Source organism: Somniosus microcephalus, unplaced genomic scaffold (assembly GCF_052327205.1).
Source record: "Somniosus microcephalus isolate GS21.2 unplaced genomic scaffold, FLI_Smic_1.0 unresolved_chr1, whole genome shotgun sequence".
Taxonomy (NCBI): Eukaryota; Metazoa; Chordata; class Chondrichthyes; order Squaliformes; family Somniosidae; genus Somniosus; species Somniosus microcephalus.
In genome coordinates, this window is record NW_028225179.1 from 25,053,764 (window position 1) to 25,080,254 (window position 26,491).

A 26,491-nucleotide genomic window follows, 5' to 3' on the forward strand; every position below is an offset into this window, starting at 1 on the left:
AAGGGAGAGGAGGCAGTGAGCAGTGCTGAGGGATGTTTTTCTGACTGGAGGGAAGTATGCAGTGGGCTCCCCCAGGGGTCGGGATTAGGACCATTGCTTTTCTTGTTATATATAACTGACCTGGACTTGGGTATAGGTGAACAATTTCAAAGTTTACGGATGATACTATTTACTATGTTGCCAAGTTTTGTGAGTGTAGTAGTAGCAGACTTCAGAAGGACAGAGACAGACTGTGAAATGAGCAGACACAAGGCAGATGAAATTAAATGAGGATAAGTGTGAAGTGATGCACTTTGGGAGAAACAACAGGGAGAAGCCGTATAATCTAAATGGGACTATTTTGAGGGGGTGCAAGAGCAGAGGGACCTGGGGGCCCATATTCACAAATCTTTGAAAGTGCCGCGGCAAGTTGGTGAGGCGGTTCAGAAAGCGTATGGGATACTTGGCTTTGTAAATAGGGCCATTGAATACAAAAACAAGGAAGTTACACTAAACCGTTACAAATCACTAGTTAGGAACATAGGACAGGAGGAGGCCATTCAGCCCCTCGAGCCTGTTCCACCATTCTATGAGATCATGGCTGATCTGTGACCTAACTCCATACACCCGCCTTTGGCCCATATCCCTTAATACCTTTGGTTAACAAAAACCTATCAATCTCAGATTTAAAATTAACAATTGATCAAGCATCAATTGCTGTTTGCGGAAGCGAGTTCCAAACTTCTACCACCCTTTGTGTGTAGAAGTGTTTCCTAATTTCACTCCTGAAAGGTCTGGCTCTAATTTTTAGACTATGCCCCCAGTCCTAGAATCCCCAACCAGCGGAAATAGTTTCTCTCTATCTACCCTATCTGTTCCCCTTAATATCCTGAAAACTTCGATCAGATGACCCCTTAACTTTCTAAATTCCAGGGAATACAACCCTAATTTGTGTAATCCCTCCTCGTAACTTAACCCTTGAAGTCCAGGTATCATTCTGGTAAACCTACGCTGCACTCCCTCCAAGGCCAATATATCCTTCCGAAGGTGTGATGCCCAGAACTGCTCACAGTGCTCCAGGTGTGGTCTAACCCGGGTTTTGTACAGCTGTAGTGTTTTGGCCTCAGCTGGAGTCTTGTGTACAGTTCTGGGCACCACACTTTAGGAAGGATGTCAAGGCCTTGGAGAGGGTGCAGAGGAGGTTGACCAGGATGGTACCAGGGATGAGGGACTTCAGTTATGTGGAGAGACTGGAGAAGCTGGGATTGTTCCCCTTAGAGCAGAAGGTTAAGAGACCTAATAGAGGTGTTCAAAATGATGAGGGGTTTTGATCGAGCAAGTAGGGAGAAACTGTTCACTCTGGCAAGTGGGTTGGTAACCAAAGGTCACAGATTTAAAATAGTTACTAAAAGAACTATAGGTGAAATGAGGAGAATTGTTTTCGTACAGAGGGTTGTTCAGATCTGGAACGCACCATCTGAAAGGATGCTGGAATCAGGTTCCACAGGGATTTTCAAACAGTAATTGGATGAGTCCTTGAAGAGGGCTAGTTTGCAGAGTTCTGGTGATAAAGCTGGGGTTTGGGACTAAATTGGACAGCTCTTCCAAAGACACGATGGGTACAGACACGATGGGCCGAATCACCTCCTTCTGTGCTGTTAGATTCTATGATCAGTGTGAAGTCGCTGGTGTGTCAGCAGGTTGGATGACTGAGTGAATCCCTTCCCACACACGGAGCAGGTGAACGGTCTCTCCCCAGTGTGAACTCGCTGATGTGTCAGCAGGTTGGAGGGCCGAGCGAATACCTTCCCACACACGGAGCAGGTGAACGGTCTCTCCCCAGTGTGAACTCGCTGATGTAGCAGCAGGTGGGATGAATTTGCGAATCCCTTCCCACACACGGAGCAGGTGAACGGCCTCTCCCCAGTGTGTAGGTGTTGGTGTCTCTTGAGCTCCCCGGAGCTTTTAAAACTCTTCCCACACTCAGAACATTGAAAGAGTCTCTCCCCAGTGTGAACTCGCTGGTGTCCCTTCAGCTCCCCGGAGCTTTTAAAGCTCTTCCCACAGTCAGAACATTTAAAGGGCCTCTCGTCAGTGTGAACTCGCTGATGTATCAGCAGGTTGGATGACTGAGTGAATCCCTTCCCACACACGGAGCAGGTGAACGGTCTCTCCCCAGTGTGAACTCGCTGATGTAGCAGCAGGTGGGATGAATGAGCGAATCCCTTCCCACACACGGAGCAGGTGAATGGACTCTCCCCAGTGTGAACTCGCTGATGTAGCAGCAGGTGGGATGAATGAGCGAATCCCTTCCCACACACAGAGCATCTGAACGGCCTCTCCCCCGTGTGTAGGCGTTGGTGTCTCTTGAGCTCCCCGGAGCTTTTAAAACTCTTCCCACACTCAGAACATTGAAAGAGTCTCTCCCCAGTGTGAACTCGCTGGTGTCCCTTCAGCTCCCCGGAGCTTTTAAAGCTCTTCCCACAGTCAGAACATTTAAAGGGCCTCTCGTCAGTGTGAACTCGCTGATGTGTCAGCAGGTTGGATGACTGAGTGAATCCCTTCCCACACACAGAGCAGGTGAACGGCCTCTCCCCAGTGTGTAGGAGCCAGTGTCTCTTCAGATACTGAGCGCTTTTAAAGCTCTTCCCACAGTCAGAACATTGAAATGGTCTCTCATCAGTGTGGACAAGTTGGTGTTGCTTTAGTTCCCCGGGGTTTTTAAAGCTCTTCCCACAGTCAGGACACTGAAATGGTCTCTCCCCAGTGTGAACTCCCTGGTGTGTTTGCAGGTGGGATGAACAAACAAATCCCTTTCCACACACGGAGCAGGTGAACAGACTGTCCCTGGTGTGACTGTGCCGTTGAACTTCCAATGCTGACGGGGAACTGAAGCCCTTCCCGCCGTCCCCACCTTTACCCGGTTTCTCCCTGGTGTGACAGTGCACGTGTCTCACCAGGTCAGGCCATCGGCTGAATCCGCGTCCACACACTGAACACGTGTGCGGTTTGTCTGCGTTGCGATCCCTGCTCTCTCCTTCCATGTGCAAAGGTCGATGATATTCAGGTCCTGATGAATCCAGCGACTCTGTCAGATCTTGACGTGATGTTTGGTCTGAGCTTCCCGCCTGTAACTGCTCCACTTCTATAACCCTGTAAATTGAGATCAGAAAAGGATCAGAGGCAAACTGTTGTTTAATTTTCCCCTTTCCGAACCTAGAGGCAGTGAAGCTGATTTTCAGGCCCCAGGTTGGTTGAAAGGATCAGCAGTAATGGCGGCTGTAATACCCACAAGCCCCCGCGCTCCAGAAAGTGCTCTGTTGACTCTGAGTCCCGCGCATGTGCTCATGGCCCCCGCGCTCTCCTTCCTGCTCTACAATCGCCCGTCCCGATCGGTCCGCAACACGCATGCTCAGCACACAAAACCCCGCGGTTGGAACATCGGGCGTGCATGCGGAGCCGCAACATCTGGTACGCGTGAGCGGCTCAGGTGGGGGCGAGTCGGTGTTTCGCCTCAGCCACAGGGAGGTGCGTATGCGCAGGACGACCCAACATTCTTCCCGTCAGCAATCACTCCCTCATTTCTTTAATAAAAACAGAAAATGCTGGAAATACTCAGCAGGTCAGGCAGCATCTGTGGAGAGAGAAACAGAGTTAACGTTTCAGGTCGATGACCTTTCGTCAGAACTGCTTGCTCTTTAGTGTCAGCCAGTGGCTCAGTGGGTAGCACTCGCGCCTCTGAGTCAGAAAGTTGTGGGTTCATAGTCCCACTCCAGAGACTTGAGCACAAAAATCCAGGCTGACACTCCAGTGCAGTGCTGAGGGAGTGCGGCACTGTCGGAGATGCCGTCTTTCGGATGAGATGTTAAATTGAGGCCCTGTTTGCTCTCTCAGGTGGATGTAAAAGATCCCATGGCATTATTTCAGGAAAGAAAGACTTGCATTTATATAGTGGCACCAGATATCCTAAAGTGCTTTACAGCCAATGAAGTACTACAATGAAGTAGTCACTGTTGTAATGTGGGAAAGAGCAGGGGAATTATCCCCAGTGTCCGAGCCAATGTTTATCCCTCAATCAACATAAAAAAAGATAGATTATCTGGTCATTATCACATTGCTGTTTGTGGGATCTTGCTCTGCGCTAATTTACTGCCACATTTCCTACATTACAACAGTGACTACACTGCAAAAGTACTTCATTAGCTGTAAAGTACTTTGGGACGTCCAGTGGTGGTGAAAGGCGCTATATAAATGCAAGTCTTTCTTCCTTCACTGGTCTCACCAGCGATCTCTTCTGGCGGTTGCTGGATTGACAGCCGAGAGTCCGCGCATGCACACAGGGAGCGGCGGTTTGGGCCGAGTCCGGCACAGCGACCCCTCCCGGTCACCAAGGGTAACAACCGCGCATGCCCAGAGGAGACCAACCCCCGTCCCCCACTCGGAGCTGCACCTGCGCACTCGGATCCTGCCGGACGGAGTCGGCGCGGGGCCATTCCGGGGAAAGGCCTTGGTGTCGGTTCCAGAGTCGCGATCGGTGACGCGAAGTGAGTTTTCTCCGCTCCGATTGGGTGGAGAATGGCGCGGGGTGGATCGGGAGAGAATCGAGAGAAATAGAAAAACCTGAGAGTCTGCGAGGCCCCGGACCGAGCGGCGGCACTTGGACGGTGCACGTGATCTCCTCGGGGACACGTCACCCGGGCCCGCGGCCTGATTGACGGCAGCTTCCCACCAATAGGGAGCGAGCGGGGCGGGGCTGGAGGAGCGAGCCGGCGGCGTGTCCTCCAACCAATCGGGGAGTCCGAGGGGCGGGACTAGCGCCGGCTGATTGTCTGATCCGCAGGGCAGCGAGTTTCTCCAGTCCCTTGTTCAGGGCCCGGGGCCAGGGGAGGCTGTGGGCCTTTATTCCCCGCATTGGACACAAGGCTCTTTGGCTCAGGCACAGGGTGACGTCGCACTGAAACTTTCCGCTCTCCTTTACAAAGATGGCTCTTTGTCTCAGGCACAGGGTGACGTCGCACTGAAACTTTCCGCCCTCCTTTACAAAGATGGCTTATTGTCTCAGGCACAGGGTGACATCGCACTGAAACTTTCCGCCCTCCTTTACAAAGATGGCTTATTGTCTCAGGCACAGGGTGACGTCGCACTGGAACTTTCCGCTCTCCTTTACAAAGATGGCTCTTTGTCTCAGGCACAGGGTGACGTCGCACTGGAACTTTCCACTCTCCTTTACAAAGATGGCTCTTTGTCTCAGGCACAGGGTGACGTCGCACTGAAACTTTCCGTCCTCCTTTACAAAGATGGCTGCCGTTAACCTGGGCCTGTAAGGGGAAGAAATCCCCGCAACTGCAAACACGGGATCTTCAGGTTATTATTCGGGGGCTTGCCTCCTGCACGAGTTGTTTATGAAGCCTCCCCACCCACCTACCGGTCCATTACTCCCTCCGTCGCGATTCTTACCCGCTGCACCATCGCCCTCCCGGCTTCAGCTCCTCTCCATCTCCAGTAACGCACTGCGCATGCTCAATATACCAGCCCCCCCCACGCCTGCGCGCTGGGCTCTTGTAGTCTGGGTGCGGCACGTGGTCCACTGCAGGGAATGCTGGGTAAAAGACCAGATTAGTGAATGGAACATGATTTACTGTGATCAGATTGAGGACTGAACCATGTTCATTCTAGTAGTCATGGTTTGTTTCTGCTGATCTTAATAACCCCTGTATCTGCGCTGGAGATTAATATTCTGTTTAAATAGTGAATAAATAAAGCTCGAGGAACAGCACCTCATCTTTCGATTAGGCACTTTACAGCCTTCTGGACTCAACATTGAGTTCAACAATTTCAGACTTTAACCCTTACTCCCATTTTTCATGCTGTATGATTTTGCCATCCCCATTTGCAACATTTTCCAAGACTCGGTTTCACAGCCACATCTCTTTCCTCAGCAACTGTCTCCGGTTCCAACTTATTCCACGTGGATTCCAACTGAACTTCCACCCTTCGTGTTTCAGATCCACCCAGGATAACTTTCCTGCCTCTTACCTTCGTAATATCTGTTACATCTCCAGCTTTTTCCAGTTCTGATGAAGGGTCCCAGACCTGAAACGTTAACTCTGTTTCTCTCTCCACGGATGCTGCCTGGCCTGCTGAGTATTTCCAGCATTTTCTGTTGTTATTTCAGTGAATAAATAAGCTTTGTTTCAAACACAAAGTGTCAAATATTTGATTTCTCCATGATAAGAGAAGACGAATTGATGTTCTGTTCCAGACTGTTTAATTTTTGGGCCTTTTCTTACTCGAGATTATTTCCATTCTCATCTCGTTCGCCTTCTACCACATCAAACCCCAAGCTTGATCCGTTTGAGTACACGACTTGTGGGTGTCATAGAATGAACTGTAGTCATAGAGTCATAGAGTTATACAGCACGGAAAGAGGCCCTTCGGCCCATCGCGTCGGTGCCGGCCATCAAGCCCTGTCTAACCTAATCCCATTTTCCAGCGTTTGGTCCGTAGCCTTGTATGCTCTGGCATTTCAAGTGCTCATCCAAATGCTTCTTGAATGTTGCGAGGGTTTCTGCCTCTACCATCCTTTCAGACAGTGAGTTCCAGATTCCAACCACCCTCTGGGTGAAAAATTTCTTCCTCAAATCCCCTCTAAACCTCCTGCCCCTTACCTTGAATCTATGCCCCCTTGTTATTGACCCCTCTACTAAGGGAAAAAGCTCCTTTCTATCTACCCTATCTATGCCCCTCATAATTTTGTACACCTCAATCAGGTCCCCCCTCAGCCTTCGCTGCTCCAAGGAAAACAAACCCAGCCTGTCCAGTCTCTCTTCATAGCTGAAGCGCTCCAGCCCAGGTAACATCCTGGTGAATCTCCTCTGCACCCTCTCCAAAGCAATCACATCCTTCCTATAGTGTGGCGACCAGAACTGCACACAGTATTCCAGCTGTGGCCTAACTAGCGTTTTATACAGCTCCATCATAACCTCCCTGCTCTTATATTCTATGCCTCGGCTAATGAAGGCAAGTATCCCATATGCCTTTTTAACCACCTTATCCACCTGTTCTGCTGCCTTCAGGGATCTATGTACATGCACACCAAGGTCCCTCTGACCCTCCGCCTTACCTAGGGTCTTAACATTCATTGTGTATTCCCTTGCCTTGTTAGTCCCTCCAAAGTGCATCACCTCGCACTTTTCCGGGTTAAATTCCATTTGCCACTGTTCCGCCCATCTGACCAACCCATCTATATCGTCCTGCAGACTGAGACTACCCTCCTCGCTATTTAGCACCTGATGCGCTATCAATAACTCAAAAGACTGAGATTAAGCGAGTAATTAACAGGCTTTTATTAACAAGAGAATGAAGGTGTGCCTCGAGTGGTCGACCGGTCCAGAATACAAAGGGGCTGCGGAGCAGTCACCTTTACACCAGGATTTGTGGGAGGAGTCAGCCGAGGCATGTACAGGCATGTACACAGTGGAATACAAACAGTGGTTTACCACCCCACCAATTTTCGTGTCATCTGCAAACTTACTTATCATGCCTTTTACATTCACATCCAAATCATTAATGTAGACCACAAACAGCAAGGGACCTGTAAAGTCTGTGGTTTGTGCAGTTAATTACGACACAGACTTCAGGAGTAACATACAACAGGACTTTACTATTCGAAGGTCAGGGCGAATCTGCCCAATAAAACCTGCCACAGCACCGGTGTGGTCACTGTCGGTATTACAGTATACAGAAGCCAAACAAGTAGTGCCACACCTAAAGTAGTTCTCTTAAAGGTGAACGGTTACATACAATAGTTCTCTTAAAGGTAGACGGGTACATACACTACAATCCTCCCTTTTTAGCTTACAACATACTGATTTCCCATTAAACATACATTATAACATATATACAACTTTATGCAAGACAGTTCACAGATTCAGTCTCTCTGGAGGTTTCCGGACTCTGTCCGGATAACGCCTCAGTGGTGTCGTCATTCCCGGCGGGGTAGTAGGTGCTTCTGGCAAAGTCGATTCGGCTTGAAAGACAGTGTCAGGTTCCTCTGAATCCAGTATTACCAGATCGGAGGTAGGTGTTCTGGGTATCTCTGTTTCAACAGTAACCGGGTAAGGTGGTGGAGTAGGTTGGCCATTTGTGGCTGACCCTATGATCTGGTCAACATGGCGCCTTATTATACTGTCCCCAAGGTCCACCGTATACATCAACGGGCCTAGCCTTTTTCCAATAGTTCCAGGCTGCCATTTCTCGGTACGGTAGTCCCGGGCCAAAACTTGTTGACCTATCTGAAAAGATCTAGTGGCCCTTTCATTCATGCCCTGGAATTGCCGGTTCTCTACGTCCCTTCTGACGTTTGGCTTGAGCAAATCCAGCCGGCATCTTAGTCGTCTATTAAAAAACATCATGGCGGGAGTTTGATTTGTGACCGCATGTGTTGCATTCCTGTACGCCAACAAGAAGCTATCCACCTTATGTTGTAAGTTAATGTCTTCATTACCCATGGCCTTTATGGCCTTCTTGAAGGTCTGGACAAACCTTTCAGCCAATCCATTGGAGGCGGGATGGTATGGGGCTGACGTGTAGTGCTTAACCCCATTGCTCTTTAAGAATTTCTTGAATTCTTCGGACACAAATTGCGGTCCATTATCAGAACAGATCTGTTCCGGCAGGCCATTCCTAGCAAACATAGTCCTTAACACTGTGATGGTTTTTTCTGTGGTGGTGGTGGTCATCTTTATTACCTCCGGCCACTTGGAGTGTGCATCCACCGCTATTAGGAACATTGAGTCCATAAATGGACCAGCAAAGTCGATGTGTACCCTTTGCCAAGGAGATGAGGGCCACTCCCATGGATGCAGAGGAGCCTGTGGTGGCGCGTTCTGAACCTTCTGACATCCTAGGCAGTTCTTAGTGATTTCTTCGATGTCTCCATCAATGCCTGGCCACCATACAAACGCTCTTGCTAGGTTCTTCATCTTCACTCCACCCAGATGTCCCTCGTGCAGCTCCTTTAACACCTTCTTTTGAAGTTTGGGTGGAATCACCACTCTAGATCCACACATCAGGGTTCCTCGACACACTGACAGCTGTTCTTTCCTCTGTGAAAATGCTTGCAGCGTTGATTCGCCCTGTGCTGGCCATCCCTCCACCGTTAAATCATAGACTCGTGAAAGAGTCGGGTCATTTCTTGTTTCATTTTCGATCATCGAATTTGTTATTGGTAGACACTCCACTATGGATGAGTGGAACATCTCTACCGGGTCCAATGTAGTCGCTTCTTCTACTATCGGCAATGGCAAGCGCGATAACCCATCAGCATTTCCATGCTGTTTGGACCTTTTGTATTCGATGTCATATTGGTGTGCCCCAAGTAACACGGACCACCTTTGTAACCTTTGTGCTGTCATGGTGGAAACGGCCTTGTTTGGGTTGAATATGGACACCAACGGCTGGTGGTCTGTCAGTAATGTGAACTTCTTACCTTGCAGGTAATGATTGAATTTCTTCACGCCCCACACAAGGCTGAGGGCCTCCCTATCTATTTGAGCATAATTTCGCTCCGCGGAGGTCAATGATCGGGACGCGAATGCCACTGGCCTTTCCGAGCCATTTGGTAACTTGTGTGAAAGTACTGCTCCAATTCCATAAGGGGAAGCATCACAAGCTAGACGAAGGGGTAACGTTGGATTGAAATGAGCCAACACTTCTTCAGAGGTAATCAACTCCTTGCTTCTGCGAAAAGCCTTTTTACATTCCTCACTCCACTTCCATGGTATTTCTTTCCGCAACAGAGCATTCAGCGGATGCAGCACCGTGGATAGATTTGGCAGAAACTTGTGATAATAATTAATCAACCCCAAGAATGATCTTAACTGTGATACGTTTTCTGGAGCGGGGGCCTTCACGACAGCTTCTATCTTGTCAGGTGACTTGTGCAGCCCCTCTCGGTCAATGACATGGCCGCAGTACGAGATCCGTTTTTGGAAAAACTCACACTTCTTGCGATTGACTCGAAGGCCATATTCCTTCAACCTGGTGAGCACCAGTTTCAAATTTGTGAGGTGTTCTTCCTCGTCTTCTCCCGTAATCAGGATATCGTCTAAGTAGCACTGCGTGCTTGGAATTCCTTGTAATACCTGCTCCATGGCCCTCTGCCAAATTGCTGGAGCCGAAGCTACCCCAAAAACCAGTCTATTATAACGATACAAGCCTCTGTGTGTGTTGATGGTGAGGTACTGGCGTGACTCTTCCTCGACTTCCATTTGTAAGTATGCCTGAGCCAGGTCTATCTTGGTGAAGTGTTTCCCTCCAGCAAACGAAGCAAAGATATCTTCAATCCGCGGAAGCGGGTATTGTACCGTGTGCAGCACCGGATTCACTGTGATCTTGAAGTCTCCGCAGATGCGGACCTTCCCTGGTCCCCCTGGCTTATTACTTGAAGACTTCATGACGGGAACAATGGGCGTGGCCCACTCACTCCAGTCCACTTTTGACAGTACCCCTGATCGTTCAAGTTCTTCCAGTTCTGCCTCCACAGCTGGTCGTATGGTGTAAGGGACCGATCTGGCTTTGAAAAATTTTGGGCTTGCATGTTCTGCAATCTTAACCTTTGCTTTAATTCCTCGCAGTGTTCCCAGTCCTTGCTGGAATACCTCTTTAGCTTCGTCCAATATTCTGGACAACCGTTCAGGTTTGACCTCTTCCTTTCCGGAATCCACCGGCATGGTGTTTAGTGAATGCCAGTCTATCTTTATTTTCCGGATCCACTCCCGTCTCAGAAGTGGTGGACCTCCCTCAGGCAACACATACAGGTCCATCCTTTGGTGCTCTTTGTCCTTGTATCTCACCTTGACTTCTATCTTTCCGATGGGGAATAATTTGTGCCCCGTGTATATCTGCAGTACTAGTTCCGTATCCCGTAGGGGAATATGCTTGAATAACTTTTTATAGTCATGCTTATTCATGACCGTCAGCGCCGATCCGGTGTCCACTTCCATTTTCACTTGGACTTTTGTAATCTGTAGTGTGATCCAGATAGTTTGTCGGTTAGCTTCGTTACTCACATTGTGAATTCTCAGACTATCCAGTCCTTTGCAGTTGGAGTGTGAGTCCGACTTCTGTTCCTCCGGACTCTTCCTAGTCACCTCCTGTACCTTTCTGTACCACTTTTGTGGTGACTCATTATTGTTGGTCTTCTTTCCTGACCGGCATACCTTAGCTATGTGACCGAGCTTGCCACATTTCCTACATTCTTGGTTTTTAAACCAGCATTGGTTCTGGTCGTGTGTTGTCTTCCCACAACGATAGCATTTCGTTGTACCCGAAGTAATTTGTTGCACCCTGAGTGCCGCTGCCTTTAGCTGCATTTCCGCAGTTCCTTTCACTGCGGCTTCGTTCGATGCTGCAATAAGGACAGCCTTATCAAGTGTAAGATCGTTCTCTTCGAGCAGTCGTTTTTGTGTTTCTTCCTTCAACATTCCGCACACGAATTTGTCTCTCAGTGCCTCTTCCAGGTTGTCCCTAAACTGACAGTCTTTCGCTAGCCTGCGCAGTTCAATCAGGTACTCCGCGTTGCTTTCCTCTTTCCGTTGCGTTCTCGCATAAAATTTTGATCGTTCCACTAACATCAGTGGTTCGGGGTTAAAATGATCCTTCAGGACAGCAACAATATTCGTGAAAGACTGATCCGCCGGTTTAGCTGGTGATAGAAGATGCTTCAATAACCCGAATGTGTTCGCACCCATTGTGTTAAGTAAGGTTAAAGCTTTTTCATCATTTGCTATTTTATTAGCCTTACAATGTATCTCAATGCGTTCCACGTACGTGGCCCAGTCTTCTATCTCAGAATTAAAATCGTTGATGTTACCACGCTTAGGCATCTTCCTCTCCTTGGGAACAATACAAGTATTTCTTTAAATTATTATTTTTTTTTTCTAAGATGGCGGTTTCCCGCTCTTATTTCCTCTCCCCGCCCACTTCAATGGCGGTTTCCCGCTTCTGTCTTCTTCCCCGCCTAATGGCGGCTTCCCGCGTTTCTTCCCTGGCGGGAGGGGTACACTTTCCCCACGGGCGACGGCCGCTGGCTTTCAGGTTCACAGCCTGCGCGTCGGCTTCAAGGCTTTCCCCTTTTTTTTTTCCTGGCAGGGCAACCGGCTCTGGGTACCCCGTTGACGGCGAACAGGTTCAGCCGCTGGGCTGGCTCTCGCACAGTTCCCCTTGCTCGGCTCTGTCTCTCTCCCGCTCGCTCGGCTCTACCGGCGCTGGGTACACCCCGTTGACGGAGGACAGTTCAGCCGCTGGACTGGCTCTCGCGCTGTCTCTCTTGGTCGGCTCTGCCTCTCCCGCTTGCTCGGCTCCCAATCGCGCCTCCCAGCCCTCTCGCAGTCCGGTGCTTCCCTCCCCGGCTGCGGCTGAGTTTCTCTCTTCCCGCGCCTACGCTCCCGGTCGCAGCGCTTCGTGGCTTCGGTCACTGCCCGGCTTTTCCCCGCCGGTCGCGGACTAGCTGTCTCACGACGCCGTTGGACCCGACTTTTTTTTTATTGTCCGGCTCCTTCCCCCCTCGACCGTGGTCGAGTGCACAGCCCTTATCCTCCGGCTATTCTTTTCACTTTCCCTTACTCACAGTCACCGTGGCCGCCTTGCTTCTTGCTGATCGGCTCACTCCGCACCGTGGCAGAAGGGACAGTCAGTGCCTGTTGCTGATGGAAGTTTTTGTCGCTAAAGTCTTCCTCCTTTCTATTGCTGCAGCCTCGAGGTTTTCTCCCAGCAGAACGACGAGGGCGGTTGCCTCTTTTCGACGCTCTTTAGTTGCTTTGGAAGTATTGTTGCCGCAGGGTACGATCGGACTCGTCGCCACTGTAAAGTCTGTGGTTTGTGCAGTTAATTACGACACAGACTTCAGGAGTAACATACAACAGGACTTTACTATTCGAAGGTCAGGGCGAATCTGCCCAATAAAACCTGCCACAGCACTTATAGAGTCATAGAGTAATACAGCACGGATAGAGGCCCTTCGGCCCATCGTGTCCGCGCCGGCCATCAAGCCCTGTCTAATCTAATCCCATATTCCAGCATTTGGCCCGTAGCCTTGTATGCTATGGCATTTCAAGTGCACATCCAAATGCTTCTTAAATGTTGTGAGGGTTTCTGCCTCCACAACCCTTTCAGGCAGTGAGTTCCAGACTCCAACCACCCGGTGTGGTCACTGTCGGTATTACAGTATACAGAAGCCAAACAAGTAGTGCCACACCTAAAGTAGTTCTCTTAAAGGTGAACGGTTACATACAATAGTTCTCTTAAAGGTAGACGGGTACATACACTACAGGACCCAGCACCGATCCCTGCGGTACCCCACTGGACACAGGCTTCCAGTCACAAAAACAACCTTCGACCATCACCCTCTGCCTTCTGCCACTAAGCCACATCCACTGCACTACCCTCATCCACACACCTAGTCACCCCCTCAAAAAAATTCAATCAAATTAGTCAGACATGATCTTCCATTGACAAAGCCATGCTGACTATCCCTGATTAATTCTTGCCTCTCCAAGTGGAGACTAATTTTGTCCCTCAGAATTTTTTCCAATAATTTCCCTACCACTGATGTTAGGCTCACTGGCCTGTAGTTCCCTGGTTTATCCCTACTACCCTTCTTGAATAATGGTACTACATTAGCTGTTCTCCAGTCCTCCGGCACATCCCCTGTGGCCAGAGAGGTTCTGAAAATTTGTGTTAGAGCCCCTGCAATCTCTTCTTTTGCCTCACACAGCAGCCTGGGATACATCTCATCCGGGCCTGGGGATTTATCCACTTTTAAGCCTGCTAGAACCGCCAATACCTCCTCCCTCTCGATGCTAATATGTTCGAGTATATCACAGTCCCCCTGCCCTATTTCTATGTTTACATCGTCCTTCTCCATAGTGAAAACAGATGCAAAAAATTCATTTAGAACCCCACCTACATCTTCCGGCTCCACACACAGATTGCCACTTTAGTCCCTAATGGGCCCTACTCTTTCCCTAGTTATCCTCTTACCCTTAATATACATAAAACACCGTAGGATTTTCCTTGATTTTGCTCGCCAGTGTTATTTCATGGCCCCTCCTCGCTCTCCTAATTTCTTTTTTAAGTATCCCCCTGCACTTTTTATACTCCTCTAGGGCTTCCTCTGTCTTTAGTCCTTTGTCTCTGCCAAAAGCCCTCCTTTTTTTCCTAATCCATTCCCGTATATCCCTTGACATCCAAGGTTCCCTGGGGTTTTTGGACCCGCCCTGACCTTTACGGGAACATGTTGCCATTGTACGATCTCAATTTCCCTTCTGAAAGACTCCCATTGCTTCGATGCGGATTTTCCTACAAGTAGCTGATCCCAGTCCACTTTGGCCAGATCCTGCCTTATCCTATTAAAATCGGCCTTCCCCCAATTTAGAACCTTTATTTCCGGTCCATCCCTGTCCTTTTCCATGACTACCTTAAATCTCACTGAATTATGGTCACTGTCACCAAAGTGCTCTCCTACTAACACTTCTTCCACTTGGCCGGCCACATTCCCTAGAATTAGGTCCAGTACTGCCCCCTCTCTTGTAGGACTTTCTACATAACAACAGAAAATGCTGGAAAAACTCAGCAGGTCAGGCAACATCCGTGGAGAGAAATTTGAGTTGACGTTTCGGGTTGGACCCTTCTTCAAAACTGGAAAGAAAAGAAACTAGATCGAAGGCAGGGCTGCGATCGGACAAAAGAATAAAAGAAACAAAAGAAGTAAAAGAGATTAGAAGCTAGATGAGATGGTAATAGGCTGGGATTAGGTGTAAAGTGTACTGGCAGGGCAAAAGATAGCTGCCAGGTGTGAGAGAGAAACAAAAGGAAAGGGGGTGGGGGGGAAAGGAGTGCAACAATTACAAGAGAAAATGAAATGGGGGCCGAGCTTATGATCTGAAATTGTTGAACTCGATATTGAGTCCGGAAGGCTGCAGACTGCCTAATCGGAAGATGAAATGCTGTTCCTCGAGTTTACGTTGAGCTTCCGTGGAACAATACAAGAGGCCAAGGACGGTGAGGTCCGAGTGGGAATGGAGCGGTGAATTAAAATGACAGGCGACCGGAAGCCCGGGGTCACCCTTACGGACTGAACGGAGGTGTTCCGCAAAGCGGTCACCCAATCTGCGTTTGGTCTCCCCAATGTAGAGGAACAGCACCTCATCTTCCGATTAGGCAGTCTGCAGCCTTCCGGACTCAATATCGAGTTCAACAATTTCAGATCATAAGCTCGGCCCCCATTTCATTTTCTCTTGTAATTGTTCCACTCCTTTCCCCCCCACCCCCTTTCCTTTTGTTTCTCTCTCACACCTGGCAGCTATCTTTTGCCCTGCCAGTACACTTTACACCTAATCCCAGCCTATTACCATCTCATCTAGCTTCTAATCTCTTTTACTTCTTTTGTTTCTTTTATTCTTTTGTCCGATCGCAGCCCTGCCTTCGATCTAGTTTCTTTTCTTTCCAGTTTTGAAGAAGGGTCCAACCCGAAACGTCAACTCAAATTTCTCTCCACGGATGTTGCCTGACCTGCTGAGTTTTTCCAGCATTTTCTGTTGTTATTTCGGATTTCCAACATCTGCAGTATTTTGCTATCGGACTTTCTACATGCTGGCTCAAAAAGCTCTCTTGGATGCACTTTAAGAATTCTGCACCCTCTAAGCCTTTCACACTCTGACTATCCCAGTTAATATTGGGGAAGTTGAAATCCCCCACTATTATTACCCTATTATTTGCACATTTCTGTGAGATTTGCCTACATATCTGTTCCTCTATTTCCCCCTGACTGTTTGGGGGCCTATAGTACACTCCCAGCAAAGTGCTTGCCCCCTTTTTGTTTTTAAGTTCCACCCATATGGCCTCATTAGAGGAACCTGCTAATATATCATCCCTCCTTATAGCAGTAATTGACTCCTTAATTAATATTGCGACACCCCCTCCTCTTTTACCACCCCCTCTGTCTCGCCTGAAGATTCTATACCCCGGAATATTGAGCTGCCAGTCTTGCCCCTCCCTCAACCATGTCTCCGTGATAGCAACAATATCATACTCCCATGTGTTAATCAACACCTTCAGTTCATCCACCTTATTCACAAGACTCCTTGCATTAAAATAAATGCCATCCAGCCTTGCCCTACTCCCTTGTGCCGTTACATATTTGCCCTTCCTTCCAAGCTGACTTGTTTTTTCCTCTATATTTGGCTGTACATCACCCCCTATTGTAGCTCCACTCTGTATCCCATCCCCCTGCCAGGTTAGTTTAAACCCCCCACAACAGTGCTAGCAAACCTCCCCGCAAGGATATTTGTCCCGCTCTGGTTCAGGTGCAACCCGTCTGACTTGTACAAGTCCCACCTTCCCCAGAAACAGAGCCAGTGATCCAGGAAACTAAAGCCCTCCCTCTTGCACCAACTCTTTAGCCACGCATTCATCTGCTCTATCCTCCTATTCCTATACTCACTAGCACGTGGCACCAGGAGTAATCCAGAGATTACAACCTTTGAGGTCCTGCTCTTTAATCTGCTACCTAGCTCCCTAAATTCTTGCTGCAGGACCTCATCCCTCTTCCTACCCATGTCATTGGTCCCAATGTGAACCACGACCTCTGCCTGTTCACCCTCCCCCTTCAGAATGCCCTGCAGCCGTTCAGTGATATCCTTGACCCTCTGACCCTCCGTCTTACCTAGGAGCTTACCATTCATTGTGTATTCCCTTACCTTGTTAGTCCCTCCAAAGTGCATCACCTCACACTTTTCAGGGTTAAATTCCATTTGCCACTGTTCCGCCCATCTGACCAACCCATTTATATCGTCCTGCAGACTGAGGCTACCCTCCTCGCTATTTACCACCCCACCAATTTTCGTGTCATCTGCGAACTTACTGATCATACCTTTTACATTCACATCTAAATGATTAATGTAGACCACAAACAGCAAGGGACCCAGCACCGATCCCTGCGGTACCCCACTGGACACAGGCTTCCAGTCACAAAAACAACCTTCGACCATCACCCTCTGCCTTCTGCCACTCAGCCAGTTTTGTATCCAATGTGCCAAGGCACCCTGGATTCCATGGGCTCTTACCTTCTTGACCAGTCTCCTATGCGGGACTTTATCGAAAGCCTTACTGAAATCCATGTATACCACATCCACTGCACTACCCTCATCCACACACCTAGTCACCCCTTCAAAAAATTCAATCAAATTAGTCAGACATGATCTTCCCTTGACAAAGCTATGCTGACTATCCCTGATTAATCCTTGCCTCTCCAAGTGGAGACTAGTTTTGTCCCTCAGAATTTTTTCCAATAATTTCCCTACCACTGATGTTAGGCTCACTGGCCTGTAGTTCCCTGGTTTATTCCTACTACCCTTCTTGAATAATGGTACTACATTAGCTGTTCTCCAGTCCTCCGGCACATCCCCTGTGGCCAGAGAGGTTCTGAAAATTTGTGTTAGAGCCCCTGCAATCTCCTCTTTTGCCTCACACAGCAGCCTGAGATACATCTCGTCCGGGCCTGGGGATTTATCCACTTTTAAGCCTGCTAAAACCGCCAATACCTCCTCCTTCTCGATGCTAATATGTTCGAGTATATCACAGTCCCCCTGCCCTATATCTATGTTTACATCGTCCTTCTCCATAGTGAAAACAGATGCAAAAAATTCATTTAGAACCCCACCTACATCTTCCGGCTCCACACACAGATTGCCACTTTGGTCCCTAATGGGCCCTACTCTTTCCCTAGTTATCCTCTTACCCTTAATATACTTATAAAACACCTTAGGATTTTCCTTGATTTTGCTCGCCAGTGTTATTTCATGGCCCCTCCTCGCTCTCCTAATTTCTTTTTTAAGTATCCCCCTGCACTTTTTATACTCCTCTAGGGCTTCCTCTGTCTTTAGCCTTTTGTATCTGCCAAAAGCCCTCCTTTTTTTCCGAATCCATTCTCGTATATCCCTTGACATCCAAGGTTCCCTGGGGTTTTTGGGCCCACCCTTGACCTTTACGGGAACATGTTGCCATTGTACGATCTCAATTTCCCTTCTGAAAGACTCCCATTGCTCCGATGCGGATTTTCCTACAAGTAGCTGATCCCAGTCCACTTTGGCCAGATCCTGCCTTATCCTATTAAAATCGGCCTTCCCCCAATTTAGAACCTTTATTTCCGGTCCATCTCTGTCCTTTTCCATGACTACCTTAAATCTCACTGAATTATGGTCACTGTCACCAAAGTGCTCACCTACTAACACTTCTTCCACTTGGCCGGCCACATTCCCGAGAATTAGATCCAGTACCGCCCCCTCTCTTGTAGGACTTTCTACATGCTGGCTCAAAAAGCTCTCCTGGATGCACTTTAAGAATACTGCACCCTCTAAGCCTTTCAGACTCTGACTATCCCAGTATCTGAGTCAATGGGACTCTCTCTGACCTTTCTCCCCAGTCCATCTCCAGGACCAGTGTGTATCTGAGTCAATGGGACTCTCTCTGACCTTTCTCCCCAGTCCATCTCCAGGTCCAGTGTGTATCTGAGTCAATGGGACTCTCTCTGACCTTTCTCCTCAGTCCATCTCCAGGACCAGTGTGTATCTGAGTCAATGGGACTCTCTCTGACCTTTCTCCCCAGTCCATCTCCAGGACCAGTGTGTATCTGAGTCAACAGGACTCTCTCTGACCTTTCTCCCCAGTCCATCTCCAGGACCAGTGTGTATCTGAGTCAATGGGACTCTCTGACCTTTCTCCCCAGTCCATCTCCAGGACCAGTGTGTATCTGAGTCAATGGGACTCTCTCTGACCTTTCTCCCCAGTCCATCTCCAGGACCAGTGTGTATCTGAGTCAATGGGACTCTCTCTGACCTTTCTCCCCAGTCCATCTCCAGGTCCAGTGTGTATCTGAGTCAATGGGACTCTCTCTGACCTTTCTCCCCAGTCCATCTCCAGGACCAGTGTGTATCTGAGTCAATGGGACTCTCTCTGACCTTTCTCCCCAGTCCATCTCCAGGACCAGTGTGTATCTGAGTCAATGGGACTCTCTCTGACCTTTCTCCCCAGTCCATCTCCAGGACCAGTGTGTATCTGAGTCAATGGGACTCTCTCTGACCTTTCTCCCCAGTCCATCTCCAGGACCAGTGTGTATCTGAGTCAATGGGACTCTCTCTGACCTTTCTCCCCAGTCCATCTCCAGGACCAGTGCGTATCTGAGTCAATGGGACTCTCTCTGACCTTTCTCCCCAGTTCATCTCCAGGACCAGTGTGTATCTGAGTCAATGGGACTCTCTCTGACCTTTCTCCCCAGTCCATCTCCAGGACCAGTGTGTATCACAGCGTCGGCGGGAAACTCGAGCGGCAGAGCGGGGCTATAAAAGGCCCCAGAGACCAGGTAAAGCCTCACAGCGTCGGCGGGAAATTGAGCGGCAGAGCGGGGCTATAAAAGGCCCCAGAGACCAGGTAAAGCCTCACAGTGTCGGCGGGAATCTCGAGCGGCAGAGCGGGGCTATAAAAGGCCCCAGAGACCCAGGTATGGCCTCACAGCGTCAGCGGGAATCTCGAGCGGCAGAGCGGGGCTATAAAAGGCCCCAGAGACCATGTGGAAATGTGAATAAAATGTACGATGAATTGGCTTACAAAAATGGCTTCGCACAAGGAAAGTCTAGATTAGATTAAAGAGCAGCCCCAGCTTTGCAAAGTGCAAAGCTAGCAGAAAAGAGAGACACCTGCCCCAGCCTGCGGCCAAGTGTTAACGAGCAATAAAGGTCACTGAAAGGGCTTAACTGCTAGCTAGAAGATGATTGACTAGCTATTGTGCGGTGCCCAATCATGATCCGGTACTTCAGGAAGGCATATGCAGCAGTGAGACAAGTCAGGACTTGCCCGCCAGACTGAAGACCAGATCATGGCCAAACTGAAAGGGCTTAAGTGATCCCCATTGGAGAACGCTTGTTGCCAGGGAAGTGATGTAATGACCCTTGTCCCACTCTATAAAAGGGGCTTCCCTACCGGTATTCGCTCTTAGCCAGAAGACGTGTGGATCATCAAGAGAGTCAGACACCTCCCGGGGACGTAAATGCTGGCAACACGTGCTTAACCCGGTGTGACTCTCGGGACACGAATGTACTGTAAAAGACCTCAATATACTGTGTGACCACTGCGAACAGTTGGAAGTAATAAAATGTTGTTTTAACTCTCCGAACCCTCGAGCCTGAAATCATTCTTCGTACTACGGAACTCAAGACGAATACCAGGAAAACCCGGTTTTAACAACCAGGTAAGGCCTCACAGCGTCGGCGGGAATCTCGAGCGGCAGAGCGGGGCTATAAAAGGCCCCAGAGACCAGGTAAGGCCTCACAGTGTCGGCGGGAATCTCGAGCGGCAGAGCGGGGCTATAAAAGGCCCCAGAGACCAGGTAAGGCCTCACAGTGTCGGCGGGAATCTCGAGCGGCAGAGCGGGGCTATAAAAGGCCCCAGAGACCAGGTAAGGCCTCACAGTGTCGGCGGGAATCTCGAGCGGCAGAGCGGGGCTATAAAAGGCCCCAGAGACCAGCTAAGGCCTCACAGCGTCGGCGGGAATCTCGAGCGGCAGAGCGGGGCTATAAAAGGCCCCAGAGACCAGGTAAGGCCTCACAGCATCGGCGGGAATCTCGAGCGGCAGAGCGGGGCTATAAAAGGCCCCAGAGACCAGGTAAGGCCTCACAGCATCGGCGGGAATCTCGAGCGGCAGAGCGGGGCTATAAAAGGCCCCAGAGACCAGGTAAGGCCAACCAGTCTCCGAACTCGGAGGGAAGGAGAGAGGTAAAAATTAATCCAAGTGTGACGTCATCAGAAAGCGGGTAAGTGATTGGTTGGTAGGTATTTCTCTTTTTTTTTAAGCTTAAACTCTGATTTATAGTTTCTAAGGTGCGATATTCATCATCTAGAATCAGAGCAGAGGGTATTTAAAAATAATATTAATAAACGTAATTAATTACATAGAATGGGAGATCAGGTGATGTGTTGCTGCTGCAATATGTGGGAGCTGGTGGACACCATTGATGCTCACGGTGATCACATTTGCAGTAAGTGTTGGCTGCTCGAGGAATTCCGGCTCCGTGTTGAAGAGCTGGAGTCCGAGCTTCAAACACTGAGACATATCAGGGAGGGGGAGAGTTACCTGGACTCTGTGTATCAGGAGGTAGTCACATCAATTAGATTAATTAATTCAGATGTAGTCCGTGGCCAGGGACTAGAAGTGAGGCAGGTACGGGGATCCAGGAGGTAGTGTTGGAGGAGCCGCAGCCCTTGCTCTTGTCCAACAGGTTTGAGGCTCTTACTCCCTGTGAGGATGGGAACAGGGACTGCGGGGAGGATGAGCAACCTGGCCACAGCACCGTGGAGCCGGGGGCCATTCAAGTGGGGGGAGTTAAAAGAAATGTTGTAGTGGTAGGGGATAGTATCGTTAGGGGGATAGATAGAGTTCTTTGCAGCCGAGAGCGAGAGTCCTGAAGGCTGTGTTGCCTGCCCGGTGCCAGGGTTAAGGACATCTCCTCTGGGCTAGAGAGAAACTTGGAGTGGGAGGGGGGAGGATCCAGTTGTCGTGGTCCATGTTGGCACCAACGACATAGATAGGACAAGGAAGGAGGTTCTGCTGAGGGAGTTTGAGCAGCTAGGGGCCAAATTAAAAAGCAGAACCACAAGGGTAATAATCTCTGGATTACTACCTGAGCCACGTGCAAATTTGGCTAGGGTAAATAAAATTAGAGAGTTAAATGCGTGGCTCAAAGACTGGTGTGGGAGAAATGGGTTTTGCTTCCTGGGACACTGGCATCAGTACTGGGACAGGAGACAGCTGTTCCGTTGGGATGGACTTCACTTGGCCAGTGCTGGGACTAGAATCCTGGCGAATCGAATAACTAGGGCTGTAGAGAGGGCTTTAAACTAATTAGTGGGGGGGAGGTTTCAAGAGAGCGAAAAATAAAAATGACAGCGGAGAAGGCAATAGAGCAAGGTAGCAGTGGGGGAATTAAAAACCAGAGCATGTCAGGAAGGGACAGAATGAATAATGATAAAGGTAAAGTAGTAAAAGGGGTAAAAGCAGGAATAAATTGTCAGAAAACATATTTGAAAGTTCTTTATCTGAATGCATGCAGCATTCGTAACAAAATTGATGAGTTGACGGTGCAAATAACTACACATGGGTATGATCTGGTGGCCATTACGGAAACATGGCTGCAAGATAATCATGACTGGGAACTAAACATACAAGGGTATTTGACAATTAGGAAGGACAGACAGGAAGGAAAGGGAGGTGGGGTTGCTATGTTAATCAAGGATGGAATCACTGCAATAGTCAGAAATGATATTGGGTCAAAGGATCAGGATAGTGAAACAGTTTGGGTGGAGATAAGGAATAATAAGAGGAAAAAGTCACTAGTGGGCGTAGTCTATAGGCCTCCTAACAGTTGCAACTCTGCTGGTCGGAGTATAAATCAGGAAATAGTTGGGGCTTGTAATAAGGGAACAGCTATAATCATGGGGGATTTTAACTTTCATATTGACTGGACTAATCAAATTGGGCATGGCAGCATTGAGGAAGAGTTCATAGAGTGTATTAGGGACGGGTTCCTTGAGCAGTATGTAACTGAACCAACCAGGGGGCAGGCAATCTTAGATCGGGTCCTGTGTAATGAGACAGGATTAATAAAAAATGTCCTAGTAAAGGATCCCCTTGGACTGAGTGACCATAATATGGTTGAATTCCAAATTCAGTTTGAGGGTGAGAGAGTTGGAACTCAAACCAGCGTGCTAAGCTTAAATAAAGGAGACTATGAAGGTATGAGAGTAGAATTGACTAAAGTGGACTGGGAAAACAGATTAAAGTGTAAGACGGCACAAGAGCAGTGGTCTACATTCAAGGAGACATTTCACATCTTTCAAGATAAATATATTCCACTGAGGAAAAAGGGGAGTAAAAGAAAAGACAGCCATCCGTGGCTTAGTAAAGTAATAAAGGATAGTATCCGACTGAAAACAAGGGCATATAAAGTAGCCAAATCTAGTGGGAGGATAGAAGATTGGGAAGCATTTAAAAGCCAGCAAACAATAACTAGAAGATTAATTAAGAAAGGGAAGATAGATTATGAAAGTAAACTAGCAAAAAATATAAAAACAGATAGCAAGAGTTTCTACAGCTATATAAAAAGAAAAAGGGTGGCTAAAGTGAACGTTGGTCCCTTAGAGGATGGGACCGGGAAACTAGTGATGGGGAACATGGAGATGGCAAAGACACTAAACAAATATTTTGTATCAGTCTTAACAGTAGAGGACACTAAAAATATCCCAACACTGGACAAACAGGGGGCAATGGGGGGGCAGGAACTAAACACGATTAAAATCACTAAGGAGATGGTACTCAGTAAAATAATGGGACTTAAGGCGGATAAATCCCCCGGACCTGATGGCCTACATCCTAGGGTCTTGAGAGAAGTGGCGGTAGGGATTGTGGATGCATTGGTGATCATTTTCCAGAACTCCCTGGACTCAGGAAAGGTCCCGGCAGATTGGAAAACTGCTAATGTAACACCCTTATTCAAGAAGGGAAGTAGACAAAAAGCTGGAAACTATAGACCAGTTAGCCTAACATCTGTGGTTGGCAAAATGTTGGAGTCCATTATTAAGGAAACAGTAACAGAGCATTTGGATAAACATAATTTAATAGGACAGAGTCAGCATGGTTTTACGAAGGGGAAGTCATGTTTGACAAATTTGCTCGAATTCTTTGAGGATGTAACATACAGGGTGGATAAAGGGGAACCAGCGGATGTAGTGTATTTGGACTTCCAAAAGGCATTTGACAAGGTTCCACACAAAAGATTACTGATCAAGATAAAAAATCACGGGATTGGGGGTAATATACTGGCATGGGTGGAAGATTGGCTATCTAACAGAAAACAAAGAGTTGGGATAAATGGTTCATTCTCGGGCTGGCAATCAGTAACTAGTGGTGTTCTGCAGGGGTCAGTGCTGGGACCCCAACTCTTTACAATCTATATTAACGATTTGGAGGAAGGGACCGAGTGCAACATATCCAAGTTTGCCGACAATACAAAGATGGGAGGGAAAGCAGTGAGTGAGGCGGACATAAAAAACTTGCAAAAGGACATAGACAGGCTAAGTGAGTGGGCAGAGATTTGGCAGATGCAATATAATGTTGGAAAGTGTGAGGTTATGCACTTTGGCAGAAAAAAATCAAAGAGCAAGTTATTATCTAAATGGAGAGAAACTGCAAAGTACTACAGTACAAAGGGATCTGGGGGTCCTGGTGCATGAAACACAAAAAGTTAGTATGCAGGTACAGCAGGTGATCAGGAAGGCCAATGGAATCTTGGCTTTTATTGCAAGGGGGATGGAGTATAAAAACAGGGAAGTCTTGCTGCAGTTATACAGGGTATTGGTGAGGCCACACCTGGAATACTGCGTGCAGTTTTGGTTTCCATATTTAAGAAAAGATATACTTGCCCTTGAGGCGGTTCAGAGAAGGTTCACTCGGTTGATTCCGGAGATGAGGGGGTTGACTTATGAGGAAAGGTTGAGTAGGTTGGGCCTCTACTCATTGGAGTTGAGAAGAATGAGAGGCGAACTTATCGAAACATATAAGATTGTGAGGGGGCTTGATCGGGTGGATGCAGTGAGGATGTTTCCACTGATGGGTGAGACTAGAACTAGGGGGCATAATCTTAGAATAAGGGGCTGCCCTTTCAAAACTGAGATGAGGAGAAACTCCTTCACTGAGAGGGTGGTAAATCTATGGAATTTGCTACCTCAGAGAGCTGTGGAAGCTGCGACATTAAATAAATTTAAAACGGAGATAGACATTTTCCTAGCAGATAAGGGAATTAGAGGTTACGGGGAGAGGGCAGGGAAGTGGACGTGAGTCTAGGTTCAGATCAGCCATGATCCTATTGAATGGCGGAGCAGGCCTGAGGGGCCGTATGGCCTACTCCTGCTTCTTATGTTCTTAATAGGACTCTCTCTGACCTTTCTCGCCAGTCCATCTCCAGGACCAGTGTGTATCTGAGTCAATGGGACTCTCTGACCTTTCTCGCCAGTCCATCACCAGGACCAGTGTGTATCTGAGTCAATGGGACTCTCTCTGACCTTTCTCCCCAGTCCATCTCCAGGACCAGTGTGTATCTGAGTCAATGGGACTCTCTCTGACCTTTCTCCCCAGTCCATCTCCAGGACCAGTGTGTATCTGAGTCAATGGGACTTTCTCTTACCTTGCTCCCCAGTCCATCTCCAGGACCAGTGTGTACCTGAGTCAATGGGACTCTCTCTGACCTTTGTCCCCGTTCCATCTCCAGGACCAGTGTGTATCTGAGTCAATGGGACTCTCTCTGACCTTTCTCCCCAGTCCATCTCCAGGACCAGTGTGTATCTGAGTCAATGGGACTCTCTCTGACCTTTCTCCCCAGTCCATCTCCAGGACCAGTGTGTACCTGAGTCAATGGGACTCTCTCTGACCTTTCTCCCCCGTCCATCTACAGGACCAGTGTGTATCTGAGTCAATGGGACTTTCTCTTACCTTGCTCCCCAGTCTATCTCCAGGACCAGTGTGTATCTGAGTCAATGGGACTCTCTCTTACCTTGTTCCACAGTCAATCTCTGAAAGCTCTTTGAATCAGAAGGGTTCTCTCCGGTTGGTGCTCACAATCCTGTGCTGGTTAACCGGCTGTTGTTCCTCAGTCGACAATCCCTGTTTACTTCGAGGTGATCACCTTCGTCAATCACACCATCATTCACCGGGAGGTCTAATTGTGGCAAAGCAGAAAATAAGAACAATATTGAAAGCGTGAAATAATGTAATGTAGACTTTTAATCTGCTTACTAATAATCCAATGTGAAGGCGGAGCATTTGTTTGAATTTGTGCCTTTGCTCAGATCCCCAGTTGCGGGGCTGTGTGTTTAGTTTGGAGATTTTGCTCACAGTAAATTTCCGGCCTCCTGAGACTCCCCCATTCTCACAGCTCTAGGCGGAAATGCGCCATTTTCTGTGCGGAGTTGCTGCCCGGAGCAGTGACCCTCCCTCGCTGTGATCCAAACTCGGGGCTGAGTAGCCGCTGTCGGGCCGAGTTCCCTCAGTCACAGAACGGGCCCTGTAACCCGGGCAACCAGCCTGTGTCTGACCCTCACGCACCGATCAACCCGCGCCGCCCGGCCCGGCACACAGCAGGGGAGCGGCACTGCGCCTGCGCCGGAGGGCAGGGGAGCGGCACTGCGCCTGCGCCGGAGTGCTGGGGTGCGGCACTGCGCCTGCGCAGGAGTGCAGGGGAGCGTCACTGCGCCTGTGCCGGAGGGCAGGGGAGCAGCACTGCGCCTGCGCCGGAGGGCAGGGGCGCGGCACTGCGCCTGCGCCGAAAGGCAGGGGAGCGGCACTGCGCCTGCGCGGGAGAGGAAGCAAGGGAGCGGCACTGCGCCTGCGCCGGAGGGCAGGGGAGCG

General features: G+C 48.8%; 1 protein-coding gene across 3 annotated transcripts; it reads right to left on the reverse strand.

The window, feature by feature from the left end:
* Positions 1–710: 710 nt before the first annotated feature.
* On the reverse strand, positions 711–26,268 carry LOC147094297 (uncharacterized). Of its 3 annotated transcripts, none has more exons than XM_085974375.1 (3): positions 25,979–26,268; positions 25,638–25,802; positions 711–3,132 (listed from the first exon to the last, which is right to left on the reverse strand). In XM_085974375.1, exon 3 carries the CDS (start codon positions 3,021–3,023, stop codon positions 1,638–1,640), a length of 1,386 nt encoding a protein of 461 aa, XP_085830501.1. In that variant the 5' UTR covers positions 3,024–3,132; positions 25,638–25,802; positions 25,979–26,268; the 3' UTR covers positions 711–1,637. The 3 variants fall into 3 exon arrangements, 2 of the variants coding, with proteins under 2 accessions (XP_085830501.1, XP_085830502.1); XM_085974376.1 differs by having other exon boundaries at positions 25,880–26,268; XR_015074738.1 differs by lacking the exon at positions 711–3,132 and adding an exon at positions 5,115–5,578 and having other exon boundaries at positions 25,979–26,264.
* Between the last annotated feature and the right edge of the window lie 223 nt (positions 26,269–26,491).

Coding starts and splice junctions, on each gene's coding strand:
- LOC147094297 (XM_085974375.1), bottom strand. CDS start 3,023: ATGGAAGGAGAGAGCAGGGATCGCAACGCAGACAAACCGCACACGTGT.